General features: G+C 38.8%; 7 protein-coding genes across 8 annotated transcripts in view; 3 read left to right on the forward strand and 4 right to left on the reverse strand.

The window, feature by feature from the left end:
* Positions 1–3,709, reverse strand: part of LOC106116940 (zinc finger CCCH domain-containing protein 13-like) — a 9,044-nt gene extending 5,335 nt beyond the window's left edge. Inside the window, exons 1-2 of the mRNA XM_013310999.1 lie at positions 3,339–3,709; positions 343–3,086 (exon numbers count right to left, since the gene is read on the reverse strand). Coding sequence (XP_013166453.1) covers positions 343–3,086; positions 3,339–3,413 — 2,819 coding nt within the window. The 5' untranslated portion in view covers positions 3,414–3,709. The remainder of the gene's footprint in view (positions 1–342; positions 3,087–3,338) is intronic.
* A 1,187-nt stretch (positions 3,710–4,896) lies between these two features.
* On the forward strand, positions 4,897–5,922 carry LOC106117096 (uncharacterized). The gene is made up of 3 exons (XM_013311166.1): positions 4,897–5,133; positions 5,308–5,460; positions 5,690–5,922. Exons 1-3 carry the CDS (start codon positions 5,017–5,019, stop codon positions 5,831–5,833), a joined length of 414 nt encoding a protein of 137 aa, XP_013166620.1. The 5' UTR covers positions 4,897–5,016; the 3' UTR covers positions 5,834–5,922.
* A 565-nt stretch (positions 5,923–6,487) lies between these two features.
* LOC106117229 (apoptosis regulatory protein Siva) lies at positions 6,488–9,159 on the forward strand. The gene is made up of 4 exons (XM_013311415.1): positions 6,488–6,759; positions 7,019–7,167; positions 7,250–7,401; positions 7,647–9,159. Exons 1-4 carry the CDS (start codon positions 6,648–6,650, stop codon positions 7,684–7,686), a joined length of 453 nt encoding a protein of 150 aa, XP_013166869.1. The 5' UTR covers positions 6,488–6,647; the 3' UTR covers positions 7,687–9,159.
* On the reverse strand, positions 7,973–15,401 carry LOC106117230 (cytochrome b5). The gene is made up of 4 exons (XM_013311417.1): positions 15,130–15,401; positions 12,233–12,321; positions 11,719–11,829; positions 7,973–9,792 (listed from the first exon to the last, which is right to left on the reverse strand). Exons 1-4 carry the CDS (start codon positions 15,244–15,246, stop codon positions 9,717–9,719), a joined length of 393 nt encoding a protein of 130 aa, XP_013166871.1. The 5' UTR covers positions 15,247–15,401; the 3' UTR covers positions 7,973–9,716.
* Positions 15,402–15,748: 347 nt separating this feature from the next.
* On the reverse strand, positions 15,749–16,791 carry LOC106117319 (CDGSH iron-sulfur domain-containing protein 3, mitochondrial). 2 transcript variants are annotated; one of them, XM_013311572.1, is made up of 3 exons: positions 16,584–16,790; positions 16,035–16,270; positions 15,749–15,958 (listed from the first exon to the last, which is right to left on the reverse strand). In XM_013311572.1, exons 1-3 carry the CDS (start codon positions 16,641–16,643, stop codon positions 15,826–15,828), a joined length of 429 nt encoding a protein of 142 aa, XP_013167026.1. In that variant the 5' UTR covers positions 16,644–16,790; the 3' UTR covers positions 15,749–15,825. The 2 variants fall into 2 exon arrangements, with proteins under 2 accessions (XP_013167026.1, XP_013167027.1); XM_013311573.1 differs by having other exon boundaries at positions 15,760–15,958; positions 16,596–16,791.
* Positions 16,792–17,069: 278 nt separating this feature from the next.
* Positions 17,070–19,480, forward strand: Cdc7 (Cdc7 kinase; the record flags this gene model as incomplete). The annotated part of the gene is made up of 9 exons (XM_013311000.1): positions 17,070–17,391; positions 17,551–17,776; positions 17,940–18,033; positions 18,168–18,310; positions 18,384–18,522; positions 18,607–18,744; positions 18,832–19,040; positions 19,194–19,291; positions 19,368–19,480. Coding segments are annotated over exons 1-9 (1,302 nt in total), but the record flags the coding sequence as incomplete, so codon positions are not given.
* A 1,394-nt stretch (positions 19,481–20,874) lies between these two features.
* Positions 20,875–23,201, reverse strand: LOC106117318 (protein OPI10 homolog). The gene is made up of 4 exons (XM_013311571.1): positions 23,039–23,201; positions 22,589–22,841; positions 22,249–22,358; positions 20,875–21,934 (listed from the first exon to the last, which is right to left on the reverse strand). The coding sequence occupies exons 1-4, from the start codon at positions 23,075–23,077 to the stop codon at positions 21,734–21,736; spliced, it is 603 nt and encodes a 200-aa protein (XP_013167025.1). The 5' UTR covers positions 23,078–23,201; the 3' UTR covers positions 20,875–21,733.
* Between the last annotated feature and the right edge of the window lie 425 nt (positions 23,202–23,626).

The raw sequence follows: 23,626 nt of genomic DNA on the forward strand, positions 1-23,626 counted from the left end.
AAAGAAAGTCGTGTTAGTTACACAATTTATAACTCAAGAACGGCTTTACCGATATGGCTGAAAATTGGTGAAGAGGTAGCTTAGAGCCAGGAGACGGACATAAGATACTATTTATTCATTTCTTTTTTTGCCTTGAAGAGCTGCTTTTTATTTAACTTACTAATATTATAAATGCGAATGTTTAGATGGATGTGATGTGGATGGATGGATGGGTGATAATTAAGTTGTTTATATATCCACGCGCACGGAGTCGCGGGCGACAGCTAGTTTATAATAAAAATAAATGGCGCATTAATTATTAAATTAAGTAATAAGAATAACTTACGCGTATGCTTTATTTACCTGCGCTCTCGCTCCCGGTCGCTGTAGTAGTCGGTGTCTTCGGTGTCGTAGCGGCGGCCACGCGCGCTGCGTCGCTGCCGAGGGGCCTCTGGGCTCCCGTCCCGTTCGAGCCTGTCGCGCTCCTTCCCTTCCCGGTCCCTGTCTCTCCTGTCCTTTTCGGATCTTCGGCCGTCCCTTCCCGATCTTCTACCAGGATCTCTGTCATATTTTCTATCGCCCCTTGAATATCTGCCATCTTTATCCCTTTCCCTGTCTCGGTCGCGATCTCTCGAAGACTTCTGTTTTTCTCTGTCCCTTCTCGGAGACGACTTGAAGGTTCTGTCGCGGTCGGAGTCTTCTCCGGACGTATTGACGCGGTTAACGGACTGCCTGCGCGACCCGTTTGCGGGATACTCGACAGACTCTGAGGCGTCGTTTGCCAACTCGGTTACGTTGCCACTGACTACATCGAACATCTGCTCCCTTGAGAATGTCATTTCCGCTCCAGATATGACACTCAAGTCCTGCAAGTTTTCCCCCTCCATAGTGAGCTCGCGCTCGCGCTGCTCATCTCCAGGTGCTGCCACGAACTCTACGGATGAGTCGTTGGTTACTTCCCTTAGTCCTATAACATTCCTGGTTGGGTTTCGCACAGCAGTTTCTGTATAATCTGAGCCGTCGACATTCTGCTCTCTGACCTCCGGTGGGCCCGCCTCTACATGCAGAGGATAGTCGTGATCGACTCCCGTAACAACCCTAGGTTCATTGGAACCACCATAATTGCCGGCCTGATATTGCATATATTCATTGTTACTGGGCTCTCCAGGAACCATCCTATCTAAGCCTATTGGTCTTCTATCGGATCCCCTGTTTGGTGGCGCCTGTGAATAATTATCAGGGGTTTGCTGCCCATCAGCCTGCCTGAATGGACGACCACCGTTATCAGTGATTTGACCATCGACATGGCGTTCCAAGTAGTTGTCGTTAGATTGATTATACCCGTCAGATTCTGTTTGTTGACCGGGAACCATTCGCGCTAGTCCTGGAGGCGGTTCATCACCAGAAATATTTAAATTTTGGCCGTATTCTGTTTCTTGCTGACCCACTACCATTCTTCTTAAGCCAGGAGGTGGAACGTTTTGGGTAAAATCTGTATTTTCACCAAAGTCAACACTGGACAAGTGTTCTGTTTGTAAATATTCATTTCTATCGCGTTGTGGAGCAACTTCCATATTGTCAGGGATCTGCTGAGATACGGGAAGTGGTGCAAAGCTTGCTGCTTGCGGTTGATCTGGTCTTTCTGAATTATCGGGTGTTGTCTCTAAATTAGCTCCAAATCCAATTGGCATTCTATTGCCCTGGGAAATCTTGCTCACAACTGAAGGTGATGTTAAATTTGTATTGGCCATTTGCGGTGGGAATGGCTGGGAAGGTATATTTGAATGGTTTTTAGATATGTTTCTGTGGGAAAAGGGTCCTGCATGTTTGAATGGGTTCTGCGATGCAGATGGCGGAGGAAATGAAGTTGGTGGAGGCAATGTTCCCGAGGGTATTGGTGCAGGTTGATTGGTTGCAGCAGAAACAGGTGGTGGAGGAGGCATAGATGATGAAAGCGGTTGAGCCAGCTCAACGGGTGAAGTGGATGGTGGTGGCTGTACAGGTGGTGGTAAACTATCATGCAATGTGTGTTCAAAGTCATTATCAGGTGCTGGAGTATTATCAGTATTAGATATACTCATGTCTTGCAAGGAACTTGACAATTCATCATGACTTTCCCTTCTGCTGCTATTACTTTTGTGACTGTCAACTTTAGTTGAATCGTCATTAGAATGATTTGACCACTCTGTGCCCTGAGTGTACATCTCCTCTATGCCAGATTGAGTGTAATTAAAGTTTGAATTGTCAGTGTTCAGGCCGGGACTACTCTTGCTTGAATTCCTAGATTGATTTTCACTTCTAAAAGTTCCTTCAGATTGTGTATGAGGTCCATCACTTGATTCCTGTGACATTTGGGACTCTATTGACCACTGGGGTGTTAAGTTTTCAAGATGAAAACGTTTACCGAGGGCCAAATTAGGCAGTTGTTCTTTCACAACATCTTTGTCACTCAAGGTCTTGACTTCAGATGAACTATGTTCAGGCTGGCTAGGATGGTTTACATTGCTCTGTATGTTAGATTCATGTTGGGAGCTAAGCTGTGGTTTACTACCAGTAGGCTGCTGAGCTAGTTCTTTATTTGCTTGGGTTGAAGTACTGGACTGTTCTTGAGGCTCTTTTTTCTCCTCCATAGCCCAATTCCAAGTGTTTGTTGATGCAAAACTTTCTTCTATAACATTTGCATTGGGACAGGCTTGTGCTTGGGAAGTATTCAATTGTTGGGCAATCTGATTAGTAACAGGTTTTTGTTTACTTGAATCTTCCCAGCCCCAGTCCCAATTATCTTCCCAACCATCATTATTCACCTTATTTTGTGGGTAGCTTTGTTGAGGCATACTTTGATTAGGATAATAATTTTGTGGATATGCCTGCTGAGTGCTATTATAGTTTTGATTAGAAAAGTTCTGATTGTATTGTGTTGGCTGTTGATAATACTGATTGGCATTGTTACCATAACTCTGCTGTGGATACATTTGCCCGTATTGCTGATTGTATGCCGGCTGGGTCTGCTGCTGCTGCTGCTGCTGCCAATATTGTTGCTGATGTTGTGCTATGTTAGATGGGGTACCCTGATAGTTAGGGTACATGTTTTGTTGATTTCCATAAGGCTGAAATACACAAATGGACATGTTAAGTTAGAATACAACTCAACTTTCACTTTATTTAAATTATCGTGACATTAGAACAACAGGAATTACACTAATAAGCAATAAAATTGCGCATAAATAAGCCCTAAGAAACAAAAACAATGTTTATCAATCATATGATTGAACGGGTGTTCGGTTGTAGGTCCACGTCACTGTTTACGTCAGTGGCGGGTGATGAATGTCAATGCGCGAGGGACAACATAACCTGCTCACCTGGGGCGCGCCGTACTGCGACTGGTCTGCGGCGGGCGGCGGCACGCCGCCCTGCCCCCGCTTCATCCACGACATTTCACGCTACCGCTGCTTACGTAACATTCGCAAAATATTCACGCACATATGCTCCTAGCTGCACAAACAGCCTCGTCACTATCATAGAACAAACGATGCAATACTTTCACTATCACTTGTTAATTATTCTTATCGCAAATTTTATCGACAATAATATGGTTTAGAAATTTTATCTTAAATGAGCCAAATTAAATTATTATGGTAATTTTTAGTTTTATTTTTTATATATTTCAGTGAGAATTTGTTGACAACAACCCATCGATCGAAGGTGCCTCGTTGGCAGTGTAGCCATGTCAACTTTGATTTGACGTTTCCGATTCAATCTTTTTATGAATTTATTTTTCCGATTCCCTTTAAGATTTCAATACATAAACAAATTATTTCAAAGGAATGTTAATTTAATTTAGCGCTTTTTCACACACTAAAGTTAAATACATATATTTAGATCCATGAGATAAAAGTCAAAGAAACTAAAGAATCTTGAAACTCTTTACACACGATGCTTTTGCGTCGCCGATAACGAATAATTTTTAAAAATCTTATGTCTGTCTGTCTGTTCACAAGGCCTCATTTTTTCCGGGTAATCTCTGGGACGGCTGAACGGAATTTTGACGGGACTTTGACGGAATGGTAGCTTATGCCATATGCTGATGGGAATATTATAGGCTACTTTTTTTAATTCTGTATTGACGAAGTCAAGAGTATATTGACATATTTTAAATAATTTAATATAAGTTACTGATCTCTATGAATGGTTAAACAGGGTTAAACCTTGGAAATTACAGCTTTTCTTTGCTCCTACCTCTGAGGTTCTGGCTTACACTTGAATGTATGATGATGTTCCTGACAGTTTACTCCAAGTTTACTCTGACAAGAATATAAATGGATAGGTGATTGCTAGGTAATGAGAGCTTTTGCATCGTTCCGATTTAACCACGCCTGGATGTTACGTGACACTTAATTCTATCTATATTATTCTAATCCACACCACCGCAACAAACCAACAAACCCCTAATATCAACGGTAAAACGGCGAAAATACTACGTTTGTGATCAGTGGTCAAGAACATCAACAGGCGCGTTTAAGTTGGAACGAAGAAAAGCTGTCATTTTAAACCCTTTTTTTTTTTTTTATAGTCAGGAAATGCATTTACGCACGCCTACGCCGGGCGGTGCAATGGCGTAGGGAGTGTGGGACTCGCCGGCCACAGAAGGTGACCAGAATACCCACTAAAACCTGACTGCCCTCTGACGCATCGGGACGGGGCCACGGGCACGCTTTCGCTCTCGTCCGCGGCCCCGTCATTTTAAACCCTATCCACATTTTTTTTTACTCTTTGCCTATCCATATATAGAGATCGCTTAGGCAGTGGTCAGGTGAATAAAAAAAAACAATTTTTACAACAACAATTTAACAATTTTTTATATTTATGACTATTTTTTTGCTATATCTACTTGACGAGTGACATGACATTTTATATTCAATTATTACATTATTTTGCATTCTTGTAACTCTTTTTACATTTATCAATTTATACTTTAATAATTATTGTTATTTATATTATTTATGTAATATTATCAAGTTAGGATTTTTCAGTAAGGAAATGGAATTCTTTGGCTATACAATGTGTGGTCCACAAAATTATATGAAAGACATATTGAAAAAAGACTATCTTGAACCAATGACGGAAATTGAAGTTAAAGAGATATTCATAAAGCGTGTAATACTTTTTCTATTTATTAATACTACTATACTGTTTCTATGGTGACTATATTTCTAGGGTATTGCCGTATATCGCGTTACTTTTTATTACAACAATCTAAAATGATTTCGACTTTGTAGCAATTTGGATTTTCCTTTTAAATGATTTGTTTTTATTGTAATACTGTTGCAGTCAATGATACTCAGCGATACAGACAGTTCGCGCGGATTAAATGGTTTCGCGTACGGTTCATTTGAACGATTTTTGGACATGAAAAAAAAGGGTATGGTCAAACCCTTTGGTCCTTGTGATATGTACAGATTTCCTCCTACGTCCAGCCATGAGGTATGTTTTGCCTTTATATCTTAATTCTTAGTACCTTATATTAAAAATGCGAATGTTTGGATTTATGGAGCTTTGATTGAAGGTATCACCAGAACGGTTCAACGGATCTCGATGATATTTGTCATAGATGTAAATGATTGGCTACCAGCCTATGTGTTCTTCCTGACTATTATATTTTATATTATTTTTATGATAAAGCAAGTTTGAAGGATGTCTTTTTATTTTCAAGTTTGGATGGTGGCATTATGACGACACATTACTTTCTGGGGACACTTGGTATCAAGTAGTACCAAGATATCCACAGCCTGTTTCTCCGAATTCTTTAATCCTTGATAAAGTCCGAAAAAACAATAAATATGCAACACTATTCTAGAGACTAAACTATTTATTATTGTGGCTACAAAAACAGGACGAACATGCGAAAAGTGATTTTTGTACATTTTACATATATTAAATAAATAAGACTGGTTTTGTTGTAATAGTTTTAATTTTTATCATTCTCAATCCATACTTTAGCATTGAAATGTTTGCAAATAAATAGGTCTCTTTGATGACGATTTTAAAACATGGATAATCGTGTGTGTTTCATATGACGACCTTAACATTTCTTAATAGTCAAAAACACCAAAAAAATCCAGGTCTATGTAATTCCTAGCCGCAATGCTATCTGAACCGGTGGGTAGAAGTTAAACTAAATTATGACAGAACACTATAGCGCTCCCCTCTCAACGTCAAAAAAGTCACAAGATCCTCTTTGTATGGTAGCTGTCATGTCACTTTTTGTAAGATTTCAATGTCTCAGTAGGTTTTATATTCTGTCAAAAACTCCATATTTTATATACTCTTTGGAACCAACAACGATAGCAGCGCCTCTTTTATCCTTATTTCTTATTCTGATAAAAAAAAGCAGCAAAGAGTATATAAAATATATATGAGTATATGAAAAGCAGCGTCAGAAAAAGGTATGTTAGATACTCTTTGTAGGTACCCATAAATGTCGTTGAGCCGCTGCTCTTTGGTCGCCGACTTGACATTTGCAATGCCAAACAAATTGGCATGGCGTTCTTGTTGTCATCTTGTAAAAAAAAATTGGCGATTTCATCCAATATTTCACAATTTTCTCATTATATTCGATTTTGGTAAAATTAGATTAAGTAACACAAACCTAATTGAGAAATTAAAGGGACATGGCTACTAAAAGATCAAACCCTTTTGTCGAAGACTTCATGCCCCAAAGCAAGGTGCATCTAGGTCTGAAACAGTTCAATAACAATGAAGAAAGACTTCAAAAAGTGTATGGTAAACATCCTTAGTAAATTTACTTTCTACCTTATGGAAGTCTGAACCCGTATATTTCAAATTAATATTTTTATGTGTCGGTGCCTAAAATACCGACGCTGTTTTTGTCGATCATCGATAAACTTTTATGCTTATTAAAGACCCCACTTGTTTAATAGTACGTTAAAAGTTGACAGATTAGTTTTTACAAGTAAGAATTTTTAACCATTTCCTTGTGGGTAGTTGAGTCATTTGCCATTTTTTATCAACTGCTTTTTAGAAAAGACCTTAGAACTTCTATTTCGAGGAGCCAAAAAGTCATGTCAAGATATCATACAGAATGAAGAAAACAGTACAACATATAAAAAAGATGGTATGAAGCAACTTGTCATTGGGAAAGGGGGTTTCCTTGTAACTTCTGAGCACAAGGTAAGCTGTTCAACATTAATCAATTCTATGCTTTTAAGTCAAAGAAATTTTGTGATATCTGTCATTTGTCTATTATTACCAGATTGAAGACAAGCCTTTGTATGTGCGGCGCTGCAGCTGTGGTGTGTGTGAGGAGGCGACCTGCAAGTACTGTGAGAGGTCACTGTGCCCCTCCTGCCAGCACTACTGCTGCCGCTGCCACTGCTACCATTGTTCTAAATGCTCTCTGATTGGGTAACACATCTGTTTCTTATTAAATAGAAATGGTATTTAATTCAAGCAGCTTCATGGAATAAATAAACTCATTGTAAAATGTTTGTCAGTGTGAGGCAAAACAAAGACAAGGAGCACTCTTTTATTTAGATTATTCAAACATATGACACTATGAGAATCTATCTCTTTGTTATGTTTCTCAAGTACAGTAATTTGAAGGATGTGTGCTCATCATTGCTAAATTAACCTTTTAAATTTTGTTTCAGATCTGAAGGAGATGATATTTGTGTCTCATGTTATGGTTAAAATATTTTTAAGATTGACTTTATTTTCAGTTATGTTAAATAAAAAATAATTGAAATTCCAACATTGACATCCGGCTTAACAAAAAGGAAAGTAATAAGCAGTGTTTATATTTAAATGACAAAGTAAAGCTGCAGTGTTCAATATTAGCAATAATTATTTATTTAACAATTAAGAGTATCATGATTTAAGGCAAATGTATATTGCTATTGTTTGTTAAATATTTGTAAGGCTCAGAGCCATCTGCAGATGATTGCCTTAGCATGGGAGGTATAGAAATGAAACAACATTTCAGTACATGTAGTTTATATAAAATATGTCAAAAATAAAACAACATAAAATGTGATCTACATCTTTTATAAAAAACGTTTGACTCATTAAACTAAATGGAATTGATCACAACACTGTTCTGTTTAAAAACACCCAAATAAAAGTAGAACAAAATGCACAAACACAACTTTAAAGGTTATCTTAATACAATGTTTGAAATAAAATAATAGCACTTGTTATGTTATTAGGAATGTGTTTACAAAATATGTTTCATTAAATTTACTTACAATGATTCACGGACAAAGTTAACCAAATATAAATTTATACTTTTGTGCAATAATTGTATTATCATAAAAGGTGAAGTGACGCAGCTGCTGAGGAAGCACCAACACCACCACCACCACCACCCGCCCCACATATGGAAGTGTTGGAGAAGCGCTCAAGTAAATAAACAAATTCCCAAACATACAGCATCATTATTTCAATTATTTCCCCTAACATATGAAAGATATCTTACATTCTAGTAAGGAACAAAGTTTAAAACCATATTAGCACATTTCCATAGCTTATTATATTTATTCAATGAACAAATGAAACATAGAAAAATAATTATAAACAAAATCTTTGAGAATTCACTTTATGAAGCTGTATGAAATACTTAAGGTCTTTAAATATTCATGTGTTGCCAGAAAATCTCACAAATATGATGGATGGATGTTTGTTTGTCCTCAACGGCTGCTTGGATCTTGCTGAAATCTGGCATAGTCTGGATAAACACATAAGGTACTGGATATTTTGGTAAATTTCGGAAGTTTTCTATGTTTTTTTCATTCGCTTTTTACACATTATTCTTAACTTAAAATACACTAGTGACGAAATATTTTACGTCAGTTTTCGGTCACAGGAGTTATTGGCATAAAGTACAGAAAGTAGGTACAGACCGTAAATGTACAATATTACGGCGACGTGTAAATAATTGTTACTCCACTTTGCGATGTAAACATTCCAAAAATACAAGCAAACTGTCCGGGCAGGGGACATCACTGACTACCCTCTCCTTGTAGGGAAGTCTTTTGAACGTGTACTCAACATTAAATTAGTGTAGCATGAATAAGCATACAATTTAATAAGTATGTATACAAAATATGCAACTTGTTACAATTTGAATTAAAGTGTGTTTTAACTCACTCAGGGCGCAGCCTTTTTGTTACAAAAAACAACGTCTATTAGTTACTAGTTAGTAACATAAATAATGGTAGGTACTGTACTAAAAGGCTAAAATCGAGTGAGGTATATTTCTTGGCAAATCTCTTAAGCTAAAGGCCCTGCCGCGCCCCTCTCACATCTTGTATTGAGGAAAGTATCTTTCTTGCGCTGTGTTCCGTTTTTTTATACGGAAAAGGCACTAACCGCTGCTTCTCGCCTTCTCGACGATGAGGATATACATTCCTAAATGATACTAGCGAATACATACCATATCGTACCACCACCCCCCAGCGTTTACATACTACACGTTTCTCTAGTTATCCATTTCACTGTTAAACGTGGAGTTTGTACCCAATGTCTAATGTGATATATTTAGCGTTACTTCAGTAATGTTAACGATTACTACCATTTCTATTGATCTTGTACCCCGCGAACTTGTTCCCGCACAGTTACGAGAACTCAGCCATAAATGTTAGATAAACACGTGGTGTTGCTAGTGGAGCGAGTTGGGAGTGCGGCGCGCGGGGCGTGGTGTGCGGGGTGCGGGGCGCGGGGCACTAGCCGAACAGGTAGCGGTAGAGCAGCGTGGCGGCCAGCGCCAGCGCCAGCGGCACCACCCACGAGCTCCACGCGCTGTAACACACACACACGCACGCGCTGCATTACATTGCACAACCCTCCACTCCATACATCCCACACAACACGCTGAATTAATCTTTTTTAAATAAAACTGAACGAACGATTTTTATAAATAATATATTATGAAAGTAACATTTGAAACAAATCTCGGAGCGATTGTTTTTTACCGATATTTTGACGGTTCTTAACTTTGTGTGAGTCGTTGCGCAGAAAACAGTGTTGGGTGTAGGGGGGCAAAGAGGGATGCGGGGGGAGGGCACTGCGCCGATGACCTTGGACCGCCAAGATATTTAACCCTTAATTGCATCTTGTTGCCAAATGTATACATACCACGTTTCAAGTTATTTTATTGAAGTCGTGTGGTATGTATGAACGCACTTTGACGACCATGGATAATAAATATATTGAGTGTCAAAAAATAAATTATGCAAGTTTCGGCGGCAAATCTATTTTTTTTTGACATTTCTATTTGACGGTCGACTAAGTTTATAGAGTTATAAGAAGCGTCTCCGTAATTTTGTATTCATTAATACCATGCATTTAAGGGTTAAGAAGCTGATACGATAGGTTTTTCTTTAGCAAATGATTACGCGATACAATGTATTGGAAGGAAAATGATGGAGCACTGAGGTGGGGCGCACTAATGAACTGACTTCCATAACATCTATGTATATATCATATCATATGATATATACATTGTTAAAGTGCAAGGTTTGAGACAATGTTGCTTGTAACGAACGGTCGCAACAAAAAAAACTTCAAGGAAAGCAATTTATTTAACGATGGAGTGATGTTTACTGCAAGTCGTCGCTGAAGGTTGCAAAGTAAAGTGGATGAAGAAAACAAGAATGTTTATGTGTTCTATATGTAATTTATTTATACAAAACGTTACAATAACAAGACAAGTATATATGTACCGACAGAGCGCTCGCCTCGCTACACTTTATGTACGCAGTTATTTATTACATAGCAGCTTATGACATTCCAACAAATAACTTTCTAGATGTAGCATTTCTCAGGCCTACATTACAACTGCTAACGCTAACTAGGAAAGCCTTCAACAATACCTACATTTTCAAACTTCAAGCTTCGTAAAGTGTACCGTAATTTGTGTGTGCGCAGTTGTATGTTAATAGAACAACATACTGCTAATATATTGTTGTGAAATTATGTTGTAGCAGATCTATATAATCACTATTATGCTTATACACTAATTTAATGGATTAAAATAAACGCGTAAAAATATAGAAAATGATGTAATATGCGTGTGAAACGGAATGAAGTTTCTAGTTATGTCTATGTGTACGATTTAGGTAACTTGACATTTATAATGCTTTGGTTTACTCTAACTTTGTATATATATATAAAAACTATAGGAAGCAATTATTTTAAAGTAAATTTATTTTAAATATCACAATAGCAAACATTTTTCTGAATATTCAACTTTTTACAAAATATTCTATAAAATATATATGAAATACGTTTATATTGAGATCCAGATGAAGTGAGGAACTTAAATATTATTTCATTCATTTTAACAACACAGTCTTTACTATAACCAAAACTGCCGTTACCAATATGATATAGTTTTCATAACAAAAATATAATAAATCCTTGTAATCTTTCATGATTTAATAATAAAACGATATATCACTGAACTTTATGAAAATAAATTCATTTTAATTTTAAAAAGCCACTAAATGTATGCCATCTTTTTGCCTACTGTTTAAGCTAAAGGAAACCATCACAATTGTTATTTCCTCTTTCTATCTAATATGCATCATATTACATTTTTTTAAATATGATTACTGGTAAGTTACAAGTGCATACAGAATCTGTGCAGTGGTGATGCGGGTTGTGTGAGGGGAGGTGGTTTGGTGCGGTAGGGTGGTGTTTATGGGGTCCTAGGAGATTACGCACTTGCCCAGCTCGCGCGGCGTGTCGTTGGTCCACTGTTGCGGGAAGGCGGCCTTGCTCTGCGTGCGGTCCGCCTCCACCAGCTCGCCGATCTTGTATTGCTGCATCAGCGACCTGCGCCACACATTAACATAATATCAACACAACTATCTAAGGAACACCACTTCCAATCATTCCAACTGCAATGCTTTTATTTTGAGAACGTCAACTCCAAAACTAAAGGGATATCGTCAACATTAAGTCGCAGTGATTTAGTTAGACTTAAATAACTGCACTCGAATTGTAATGCTCCTATCATGTTTCATTTTAACTCAAAACATGTGTAATTGATCATTGTATTATAGTACAGCGTAGATAGCGGCCGGCCTTGACGCCTGACACCTCCCCTTCGTCCCCTCGCCCCCTCGCTTTGCTTCACTGAGTGAATCGTTACATTTATCTCATCTTATATTATTAATAACATGACAAATGCATCGATATGTAAATAACCAATAGATGTTATACTAAGAAGTGTCACCTGGCGTCGGAGCTGTGGCTGACATCCTCGAAGGGGTCGGTGCCGTCCTGCCCCGCACGCTCCAGCAGCACCTCCTCGCCGCCGGGATGCTGCCGACAGACATAGGTAACACATCTCGCATCACAGTCAACTCCGCTGCCTCTCTACGAGACCTAGTTATTCTCTCACCAACCAGCGATGTTGTACTGCCAATTTGTGGTTAAGTCGTGTCTGTTGTATGCAGCTTCAACCTCCATCAACGGTGTCGTCGATGGAAGTCTGTAGAATTTGTAGAATCGACGACAACTTCCGATACGTCATAATATGTACCTATTCATTCCTTCACTACGTTATATATGCGTATTCTAGTAGCGACATCGTCGATCGAATGTTACTTTGTCTCCGGACTCAAATTTGTAATATTAATAAATAAAATCATATTCCAAAATACAAAGTACATATACCGGTAATACCGGTCTAGCTGTTTCTTATCGTAGGCAATTATCTGCATATCTGTTTACACTGAAACCACATGCACCTTGTTATCAATTGGTACCCCGCGTAGAGGTTGTTAGTCTTGACAAATATTCAATAAGCAACAACATTATGGTATGATTATCTTTTTGTATATGGGCTACAAGTAGTTCCGCCGCCGAGGGTTAAATAAATAGGTCTGTAAATAGAACATGAAATAGAACATTTGTCCTTCCAAATTATTCACAACAGCATGGCTATCTGATTGTCTCTTAAAATATACATTAAATTGATAAGTTACGTTCACGTCAATTGGCAATGGTGTCATTAGTGGTTATACAAATTAGTTTAGTTAAACAATGATAACCCATGTTACATATTATAAAACAAGCCGTGTTATATAAGCTAGGTCAGATAGCCCCCGTACCATGGGGGTTATCAGGGGCACTAGAGAATAAATGGATTGTATCACTTCACACCAGTGCCACTGTCGTTTGACTCACGACATTCTTAGGACCTACAGTACTGAAAAAGCCAATAATCAACATGAGACAATATTCACCTCATATCACTCTGATTCTGAATCCAATACACATGTACAATGTAATACAATGACGCGTGTATAGTACAACTGTTGAAGGAGCAACTTTACAATGGTAATATAATTATGTACGCGACGTATTGCGTACGGAATAAATGAATGAGTTCGCCTTCGCTCCGAGCTGCGAGCGTCGCATTTTTATAGAGTTTGTGCACTTCGCACCCGACTCACTGATTACGTATATTGTTATCGCTTCGTATTGGAAAACTGAATACATTATAAACACTTTTTTATGGAAAATACAAGGATGTTATTACCACTCAACTAAACTCCTAACTAACCTATCCTTTAAAATCAACATAAAAGGAACCATCCCTTTAATCAGGGTAACATCAGGGCCTTATCATTGTTTTGTACCTACATATTGGAAGTTGGTTGGCGCCGCGAGTAACATAGCTGTTATGATCAGTTTCAACACTTCGTATTAAGAGATACAAAGAGGCGCGGCATCGTCACTTTGTAGCAATTGTATTTCCTAAGAACATGGCCGTGACGAACGATGGGAGCGTCGCGTGGTGGGAGTCTCAAGTTTATATAAATAAATAAAAAACGACTAGTCATTGTACGTAAATGTTTTATATAACCACTTAAAATTGTTTTTAATTAAATATATTATTACATATTTATTACTGTACTAATATTTCTTTTAACCATTTTAATTAAGCTGCTACACTCGTGTTACGATATTTGGCAGGTTTGGAACACTCGTTTAGATGCCATAAAATGAGATTCTCTTTGACTATTCTATATTTTGTAAGCGCACGTAATATCTAGTGAATACCGACATGGCATACTATTGAGAATCCAATAAAGCGAGAGAGGGGGCGAGAGGGGGGGGGGCGTGGTGCGGGAGGAGACGGAATGCGGTGGCAATGGAATCTTTCATTAACTTTTATCGGAATTTGGCGCTGGCATGCGGAATGCTGAAGATGACACTCCTCCAATGAGGAGTAATGGGGTGACGGAATTCAATATTGCATTCCTCATGTGAGATGCAATGATCAAAGCCTTGTAGAGTATATTGCACTGTCAAAAGACATACATATTTTGTATGGATATCACATACTACATTAAACAATACAATTATTAAGGACATTTCTGTATACATACTATATTTTTCGTGGTAATGCTATATATTAATCAATTGGATAACACAATGTACATTTTGTTATCTATACATTTTCGTTTTTGTAGATAAAATAAGTTCAAAGGCTTAAATAGATATGATTTAATAAAAGCAACATTTATATTTATAGATTGCCAGCACTAAACTAAAGCTATGTATAAAAACTTCAAAATCTGTTTTATGTGTATCAAGTTGATGATGAATTTTGTTCAAACTAATAAGTTTTGTAACAAATGTGCTATCAGTGATCTTTATTTATTGATAAGGGTCCTCCAAAGCAATGATGTACTCCAAATTACATGCATAATTAAAAAATTCATAGTGGGTTAGAAATCATGCTGCGATCCAATGGTCATACTGATGGCTTTAGCTGTTACAATCAAACTTTAAAACATTTTTATGTATAATATAATCAGTATTAACAACTTTACAAAATTAATTCTTAGCGAGGGAAAATAATAATTATTAAGAGAGTTAATTATTATATTTACTACATCGATTGATTTGTTACAGTTTTCCGTTTTAATGTGTGTAATTTATTTCATACCCTAGGAATTGTAGAAGTTAAGTTAGGTTGCAGGTAGTGAAGAACAACTTTTATACACGAGCGGTCGTTAACCTATTATAAGGAGTTTGTGGTTCGTGTTCGTGTTAATGTAAATGTAAACGCATGATTGAATATGAAATTAACACAACATGGCCAAAGTGCCGACTCACCTCTTCAAGAAACTTTGTCACATCATAGACACCGTTGTGGATAATGAGGATCGCGTCTTCCCGTGTATTGCGGCATTTGAGTTCCTCCCGAGTAAACAATTTGATTTCTTGTTCCATTTTTTAATAAATTACCGGCCTAGGTAATAGCGTTCACTTCGCGGTGAACAATTCGAACTCAAAGTAAGAGGAACTGATAAGAACTTTTTACTTGACTGGCGGATCTGCCAACCGAAACCTACTGTGACGGGTGTGGTGACATACGGCGAGGATTGCCTGACAGCTGACATTGACAACTCACCTCACAAGTAAAATGCATAGACATTAAGAGGATTTTTCACAGATTACAATATGTTTCCTCGTGGCATAAAAATAATGAGACAGGCCACTTTTTATATACTCTTTGCACTTTACTACTTGCTGCAGGTATAATCCGACAAACATAATAACGGGCCAAATGCGAGAGGCTAACATAATTTATACTATGAAGATGTAGATCCAAAAATTTATTACATTAGATTCTTACGAGGTACAAGATAGTAACCTGTCACTGTTTTGTATCACTTTGTCTCTTTAAATATTGATATATTAAATATGTATATGAAAAAATGAAAGTAAATTAGATATTTTAAGATATATTTCTTCTACAAGTACCTAAAACAAAATGATTCCTACATTCTATCACGTTAGACAACCAAGCTAAACTTTAACTGTAGTAGCCTCTTGAACTTCCTTCTGCTTGTGGGTGCCATCACAAAATGGACGATTTTTAGTCTGTTTACAGTTGCACAGCCAGTACTCCTTTGTTTTATCAACCTTAAACCTGATGGGCCTAGAAAAAAAGATATATTATGTATAATTAAATACTCTTTCGTTTCCAAATCAAAAGTTTTAAAAATAGTTATAACCGTTGTGTAATTTTTAAAAAGACGTCCTTGTGAGTGCCATCGCACAGTGGCTGTGATTTGGAGCGGCCACATAAACACCAGTGGTAGGTCTTCCCTTCCTCCAAGGTTAGCTTGAAGGGTTTGCGGTCATAAACAATTCCATTGTCTTTTTGATTATCAGCAGAGTACACAGATGCTAATGGATTTTTAGGAATTTCTGGCTTTGGTGCTTTTGTCACATAATTAGTCTGTGTCAACTGTAAAATAGAATAAAGGTTCTTGATTACAAGCGTACCAATGATAGTAAAAGTGGTTTATGCATATGTTTATCGAAATAGTGCAAATTTTATTTCCTTGTACTGTCACAAAGATTTTAGGGTTTATGAAATTAAAAAAAAAGGTTAAGAGTTAATTATAGTAGTAATTATTACAATTAGTTTAGTTATTATTTTTGTTACTCAGATTCTTACACAAAAAATTAAATAAACAAAAGGGATACTACTACTACTACTAATCTACAGGTTGAATAATAATGGTAAATGACAAAAATTATATCCATTTCAGACTAACCTGTTTACTTACTAATCTAAGTGAATGAGTAATTACTCTGCTACTCCTCTTCGCAAACATTGTAGTTTTATTTGTGAAATTTTTTTAAATTCGAATTAACTCATTACTACTATCAATACTAGAAAAAAAATTATAATCGTTTATATAGAAATTAAAACAAACGTCACTTGATTTGACTTTTATAGCTAAATTGTGCCAGCCACACAGAGTATATAAAAAGCTGACAATAAGCGCCATAGCGCCATCATGTCGTCGTCAACAAAACTTTTTTTTTGTCGGGCGTAAAGTACACATGTATCTCATACTAATTTTATAAATTGTTTAGATGTACCTTTTTACTATGTCATAATTGTAGTAAAGTTTATGAAAAGAGAAGTAGTAGGGTTAGTTAGTTTTCTGGTTTTCGGTTTCCGTAAAGTCATCGACAAAGTGGCTCCCACCAGCCGTAAACAAAGAATAAAGTGATAAAAGTAACTTGATATTATGATACTACTACACTGACACTGACGTTTCTTTTTTTATTTTTCTCATGTTTTTCGCTTTTGATTGTTTTAATTTTTATAGTTTTTGAATAATGATTAAGGTTATTGATATATTATAAGTTAAATAAAAAAAATCGTGTGTTATATTTTTAATCATGAAATATGAAACTGCTTTGGCTTAATAATGTCCCGAATAAGAGGAATTGAGACAAAACACAAAGTACAGAAAGATGTGTTCCAAAATCAACAAGGGTTTAAAAACGGTTGCTCTAATGCGATTAGAAAGAAAAGCGATGACGAGACATTTGATAAAGACGATGTGGAGAGTGAGTAATTACATATATTTGGTTAATTTTCATTAAGCACTATAACAATGTGTAAAATTACTTTCTTTTACAACTTGTACATATCTTTTAAAGATTGAATGAGATTTACCTTGGCATTTGTTAGCTAATTGTGAATTAGTTTGAAACATTATGATCTAGAACAACAGATAGATGAGCTGTTGCACAAACTTCCGGCTTTGGATGAGATATTTGAAGTCCACCGCAAGATTGGGGAGGGAACATTCAGTTCAGTGTACTTGGGCTCCCTGCGCCGACACTCCACATTGCCGGCCGCCGACCGTCGCTGGTTCGCCATCAAGCACCTAGTGCCCACTGCACATCCTGCCCGCATAGAGCATGAGTTGCGATGCCTACAAGATATAGGGTAAATACCACTTTTTTCATGGAATAATGCTTAGAGCATTGTTACATGACAAGTTTTGATTATTTATTAGGAATATTGGTTTTCAATTTAAACAGTACAGTAGTATTTTGCAATGAATAAAAGTTTTAAAGTGTAGTGTGTAATGACCTTTATGTGCTTTCAGTGGTAAGCACAATGTAATCGGTGTGGATCTCTGCCTGCGCCACCTCGACACTATTGTGTTTATTATGCCTTATATACCTCACAGGAAGTTCTCGGTAAGCAAACATTCATGAAAAGATTAGTAGTTTAAATAAAAAAAGAACTATATATATTTATGCGCCACTCATCCTAGGCTTGACTATATTCATAAATAGATTAATTTAGAATGGGGTGTTGTGTTGTGTTGTAGGAGTATGTGGGTGAAATGGACTGGGGGGAGCTGCGGCGGTACATGCGCGCGCTGCTGGAGGCTCTGCGCCACGTGCACTCGTTCGGCATCATCCATCGCGACGTCAAGCCCAGCAACTTCCTCTACGACAGGGAGAACAAGAGGTCACCCATCTCTGCGACCGCTTAGCTGCACATGCCTCCTGAGGCATAGATTATATTTTATATTGCTTGATAGATACTTGCTGGTTGACTTTGGATTGGCGCAGCGCGTGTGCGTGTCGCCCGACGAGCCGGGCGCGCCCAGCTCCGCCCTCGACCCCGCCCCCGCACCCGCGCACGCACACTCCAACAAACGCACAAGGGAGCAACTAGAGGTAAATGTTACTCTATATCTATTTAAATGTGTTGCAACAAGGTGCATGCACTTATATGATAATCACACACATTTTTGTTCGCAGGACGATTCGTCACCAGGAGCAAAAAGAATGGCCCTCGATCTCACGGTGGAGTCTAAGACGGTCAACGTCACCACCGACCTTCCTAAGAAAGTAACGGGACCTTCGAAGGTCCAGATACCGAAAGCTGTGGCTCTAAAGGTAAAGATATTATAAATAGTGAGCGATGTGTAATGTGTGTCGTGTGCGGAGTTGCGGGAGGGCGCGAGTGACGCGGTGTCGGTGCAGAGGGAGGCGGCGGCGTGCGGGTGCGGGTGTGCGGGCGTGGGCGGGGTGTGTGCGGGCGGCGGGTGCGCGACGCGGCCGGTGGCGCGGGCTCCGCGGGCCGGCACGCAGGGCTTCCGCCCGCCCGAGGTGCTGCTCAAATGGCCGCGGCAGAGCGCCGCCGTCGACATGTGGGCCGCCGGCGTCGTGCTCGCCACCGTACTCCTCAACAGGTGCGGTTCGGTGTGCGATCGACCATCGTACACGCGTTTGTGTCATTTCAAATTAGCTTCAAATATTATTTCTCGGCTCAGTTGATAAATAGGCTTAAACATTTTTTTTTTAAATGGTTACTAGTCAATTGGAGTAACAAGTGTTCGGCGCAGGTACCCGCTGTTCCGCGCGGCGGACGACGTGTCCGCGCTGGCGGAGCTGACGGAGCTGGTGGGCACGGCGGCGGTGCAGCGCGCCGCGCAACACCTCGGTATGTGTCGTCTTGTCGTGACGTGACTCACGTGACACACGTGACACTTGCCACCTCATACATACATACATGCCAGGTCGGCGCGTGGTGACGTCGGTGCGGCGGCCGGGCATGTGCCTGCGCAAGCTGAGCGCGCACTTGCGCGGCGCAGCCCCGCCCCCAGCCCCCGCCGCCCCGCCCTGCGCGCGCTGCCGCCGCCCCGCCGCCCGCTGCCTCTGCCCCGACGAGAACGTACCGGTACGCCATCGGACTTCTCTTCTATGCTATAAAACGAATATTATCTACGGCTCGTTATATTTGCGATGCTCATGGAACATAGAAACAAAAACAAGATCCGTGAGCTGATCGCATACATAACATTTTTTGTTAGGTTAAATATAAAAGTATTTGAGGATGATGCATGTAAATAGAATGTGTGGGACCGCAGGCGAGCAGCTTCGAGGTGGACAAGTGGGTGGCGGGCTTCCCGGACAGCGCCTTCGCCCTCGCCGCGCGCCTGCTGGAGCCCGCCCCCGCGCACCGCCCCTCCGCCGCCGCCGCCCTGCGCCACGCCTTCCTCGCAGACCCCGCCCCCGCCACCACCACCACCACCATCTGACCACCCTCACGTGCCGCGCTTTCATACAACAATCGTTCCTATTATTCTAAGATACATTTAAACAGGAAATGTTGTCTGCAGCGAGCTGTATATCAGGCAAGGCTATTTTTAATACATATAATTATTTTGTTATTTATTGCCTTATCAAGTTACCGAATAATTGTAAGTAAAGTCGCCACCGAAAATATAACGTATTAGATATATTGTCGGTGTCGACAGTGAGTTACACGAGCACACGAAGCGCTGCGCTTGTTGGGGAGTGCAGTACTCCACTGTCGATGCGGCGAGTGCATGTCCTTTATGTTGCCTTTTTTTACAAAGGAAATATAGTATTTATAAGTAGAGCTGGAGGCCGAGGCGGGATGCTGCAGCGAGAGCTCCGCTCCGCTGACCTCACTCGTTCACTTAGCTATTATTTAAGTGAATACGCACAATTGCTTTTATGTCTCGTGGCGGATCATATTTGTAAAACGGCTTCGAAATGTAATTAATTTGTAGGGAAATTGTGATTAAAATGTGGAAGCGAGTGAATGAAGTAGCTGCGAGCGGAGTCAGGCGTCACACATTACATCGACACCTATTATTTTACACCAAAATACCTATACTTTTGTAGCATTTTATATGTGGAAGTGGAAGGAAGATGGCGCAGGTGACGTCCTCAGCTCGGAGCTGTTGTATGCGCGTCTTGTTCTCTTTACATCAGAAGAATCGAGAAGTTTTTTTTCAGTTTGGCAATTGCAGTCTTGTTGTTGTTGTACTAGATAAGTTTGGAGCGAAGGCGAAGGCGAAGGGAAACAAGTTTGTACAAAGTGCCTTGAAATATTGTGTTCATTGGGTGTTGTGTTACCTCATTGTTAAAGTTCTGTGATGAAATAAATTAAGATATTGCATATTCAATGTTTTATATTTATTTAATTCAAGTGCCGGTTATGAAAATAGTTAATTTAACAAACAAGAGAAGACACTTTGCGACCCTGTTCATTGCAAATCTAATAATGCTACAAAATTCAAGCACACTCAAAGAGCAGAAGATGATCCCGGTCAAAATGCATTTGTCATCTCTCATACATACATACATACATACATACATGCGTGCGGAATACCTTGTGGGTGAATGGAATAAAAATCAATTAACACTTGCAATAAAAAAGATCACAAATAGAAAAAAACATTTTATTGTAAAAATATATCTATGTAAGCAGTCTTGAAGAACATAAATATTATGCCAGCAATGCGGTGTGGGGGTGTGAGGGTGCGGGGGTTGGAGGCGGTCAGGCACAAGTACTATTGAAATATAACATGTTCAATATAATTTGATAACAATGTGCACCGTGTACCGTGCACTGTTTGGTCGCTACAAGTTTTATAAATCTTCAAATCCAATAAAAATACATTTCAATAATTCAGCAACAATATTGTATGTAAACATCTTCAAGTAACATGTGTACAATGTATTGTCATTGCAGTAAATGCAGGGCAATGCCGGCAGGATCACTTCACTCACACACCACAATATTAAATGTATTAACAATTTCCCCTCCACAACATGGACACAGGACAATGAGTAGCCAATCTCTGATATTTGCTTACACCGATCCTGCCACCCGTATTAGTCTAATTACTTTTTTTATCACTTTCTAACTTAAAATAAATATATTTAAAAGGAAATCTAATGACACATGTCATCTAGTAAATTTCCTTCTTCAGCTCCATGTGAAGCACATCTCTATGTCCACCAAATCTGTGCTTTTATTTTTCACTCCGTTTATGACATCCACACAAAATAAAACAAATTACACAAAATTGTCTGTCCACTAATACAAGGTTCATTTGCAGTGGTGAGATTAATTCTTCCAGAAGTTTGGATTCTGCTGCAGCCTGCGCTCAAAGTTTTGGTACCAGGTGTGCAGAGTGTTGAGAGGGATGTAGGAGACGCCCGGCGTCGGCGTCATCTGGTCCTGAGTCACGGAGAACGACGCCACAAAGTTCACAAGATTCTCCAACATCTTTTGTGCAAATGTTACATACTGATTTGTTTCCGCCGCCTGAAACATTACAAGTAATAAATAACTTGAGGTTTCAAGCCTGCAGCCTGTTGTTGCCCGCCCTCACAATGCCACTTCCTAAACATCACCAAGAAAGTATAAAACTAGTATCAGTCCCCTCTTGCAGTTGAATAGAATAATTTATATTTTGTTGAGCTTAGCAGAAGTTTGTTTATTTATTACATTCAGTAATTAATTTATTTCAAGTGATGCAAATAATGATGTTAGTTTCTATGAATTAAAGATTTGTGTCAAAGCCTTTAATTATATAGCAATGTTATTGAACAAATAAGAAATGCACAATAAGCACTCACCACAGATGAGGCGAGCAACTCAACATTTGACTCTGGTTCAATGGATATTCCTATCTGAGCATAGTTGCAGATCTGTTGCTGTCCAAATGCACCGCCTATTTTGTTTTCCGCTGAAACATACATACACATTATTCTTTTTTCATTAACATAATATGTAATAAGTTTGGTCAAAAAATATATTTTATTACTTTTTATCATATCATTTTAATCCCAAAAAATACTCTTGCTAATTTAGTGAACTTCTAAAAAGAAACTTGAATATGAAATGTAAAGTGAAATGAAGAAAATGGAGGAAGTAAGAGCTTGTTGGCAGCAGCTTGGAGCCAATCAATGCATTTACCAGACAATTCGTGGAGCTTCTTGAGGTTGGATATTTTAAATATGGCAGAGGGCTTTGCGTTTGAGATGTGCCCGAGCAGTTGCCAGCTGGGCGGTGCCGCGGGGTCGGGCCAGCTCCAGTATACCATGCCCGCGGTACCCGCCGGCAGCGGCGCCACTCCCGTCAGGAACACCGCCGCGTGGTTGATCGACTCTGTCTCCGGAATTGTTATGATAAACGTTGTCTCTGTCAGCGGCGTAAAATCTGTTTGTACCTGAAAATTTTAACATAACATGTTTTATCAGCAAATGATATTCTGTTTTTCAAACGTTGTGCAAAATATCGACCGTTAGTAAATTATTTCCCTTTCAATTATTGCGTATATACAGTAAATTAACAAACATGTTATTCTAACCTTCTACGACCGAAATTGACAAAAATTTAACGCGTTAAGAAATAAAATTGGCTTACCAGTCGTCCCGATACAATTAAACCAAAAACGTTAGACATTGTGTATGTTACAAAATTAAAAATATACTTAAAATTAATTATTATGTACACAAACACTAAATGACAGTTGCGTTATTTTTCTTAAAATTCTACTTCATTCTAGAAAGATGCTCATGTCATGTCAATGTCATATGTTATATTGCTATTCAATGTTGCCAATAATGTTGCTCATGCTACTTTGTTGCCTTTTACCACAAATTAGGAACCATGGTAAAAAAAATATAGGTGAGAAACGCTTCGCTCTGTTAATGGACTAAGAGGCAGAAAACTCCATAAAAGAAAATAAAAATAGATTTAGACCGACAAGCAGATGTGACCCGGTGGGCAATGGGCATAGGTCAAAAAGTAAAACTAAATTATGACACTTGCCACTTGCACTCACTAGCGCCCCTTGTCAACGTGTCACGTGTGCAAAAGTCTTTCAAGATCCTAGTACTCTAGCTGTCCTATATTTTTTTAAAGCGTTTTCTTACCCTAAAGTTGGTTCTGCTATCACAAGGTGGCAAACAACCTCGCGGCCACCTGAATTGGTATCCGCAATTGCAGATG

Source organism: Papilio xuthus, unplaced genomic scaffold, assembly GCF_000836235.2.
Source record: "Papilio xuthus unplaced genomic scaffold, Pxut_1.1 DF827680.1, whole genome shotgun sequence".
NCBI lineage: Eukaryota > Metazoa > Arthropoda > Insecta > Lepidoptera > Papilionidae > Papilio > Papilio xuthus.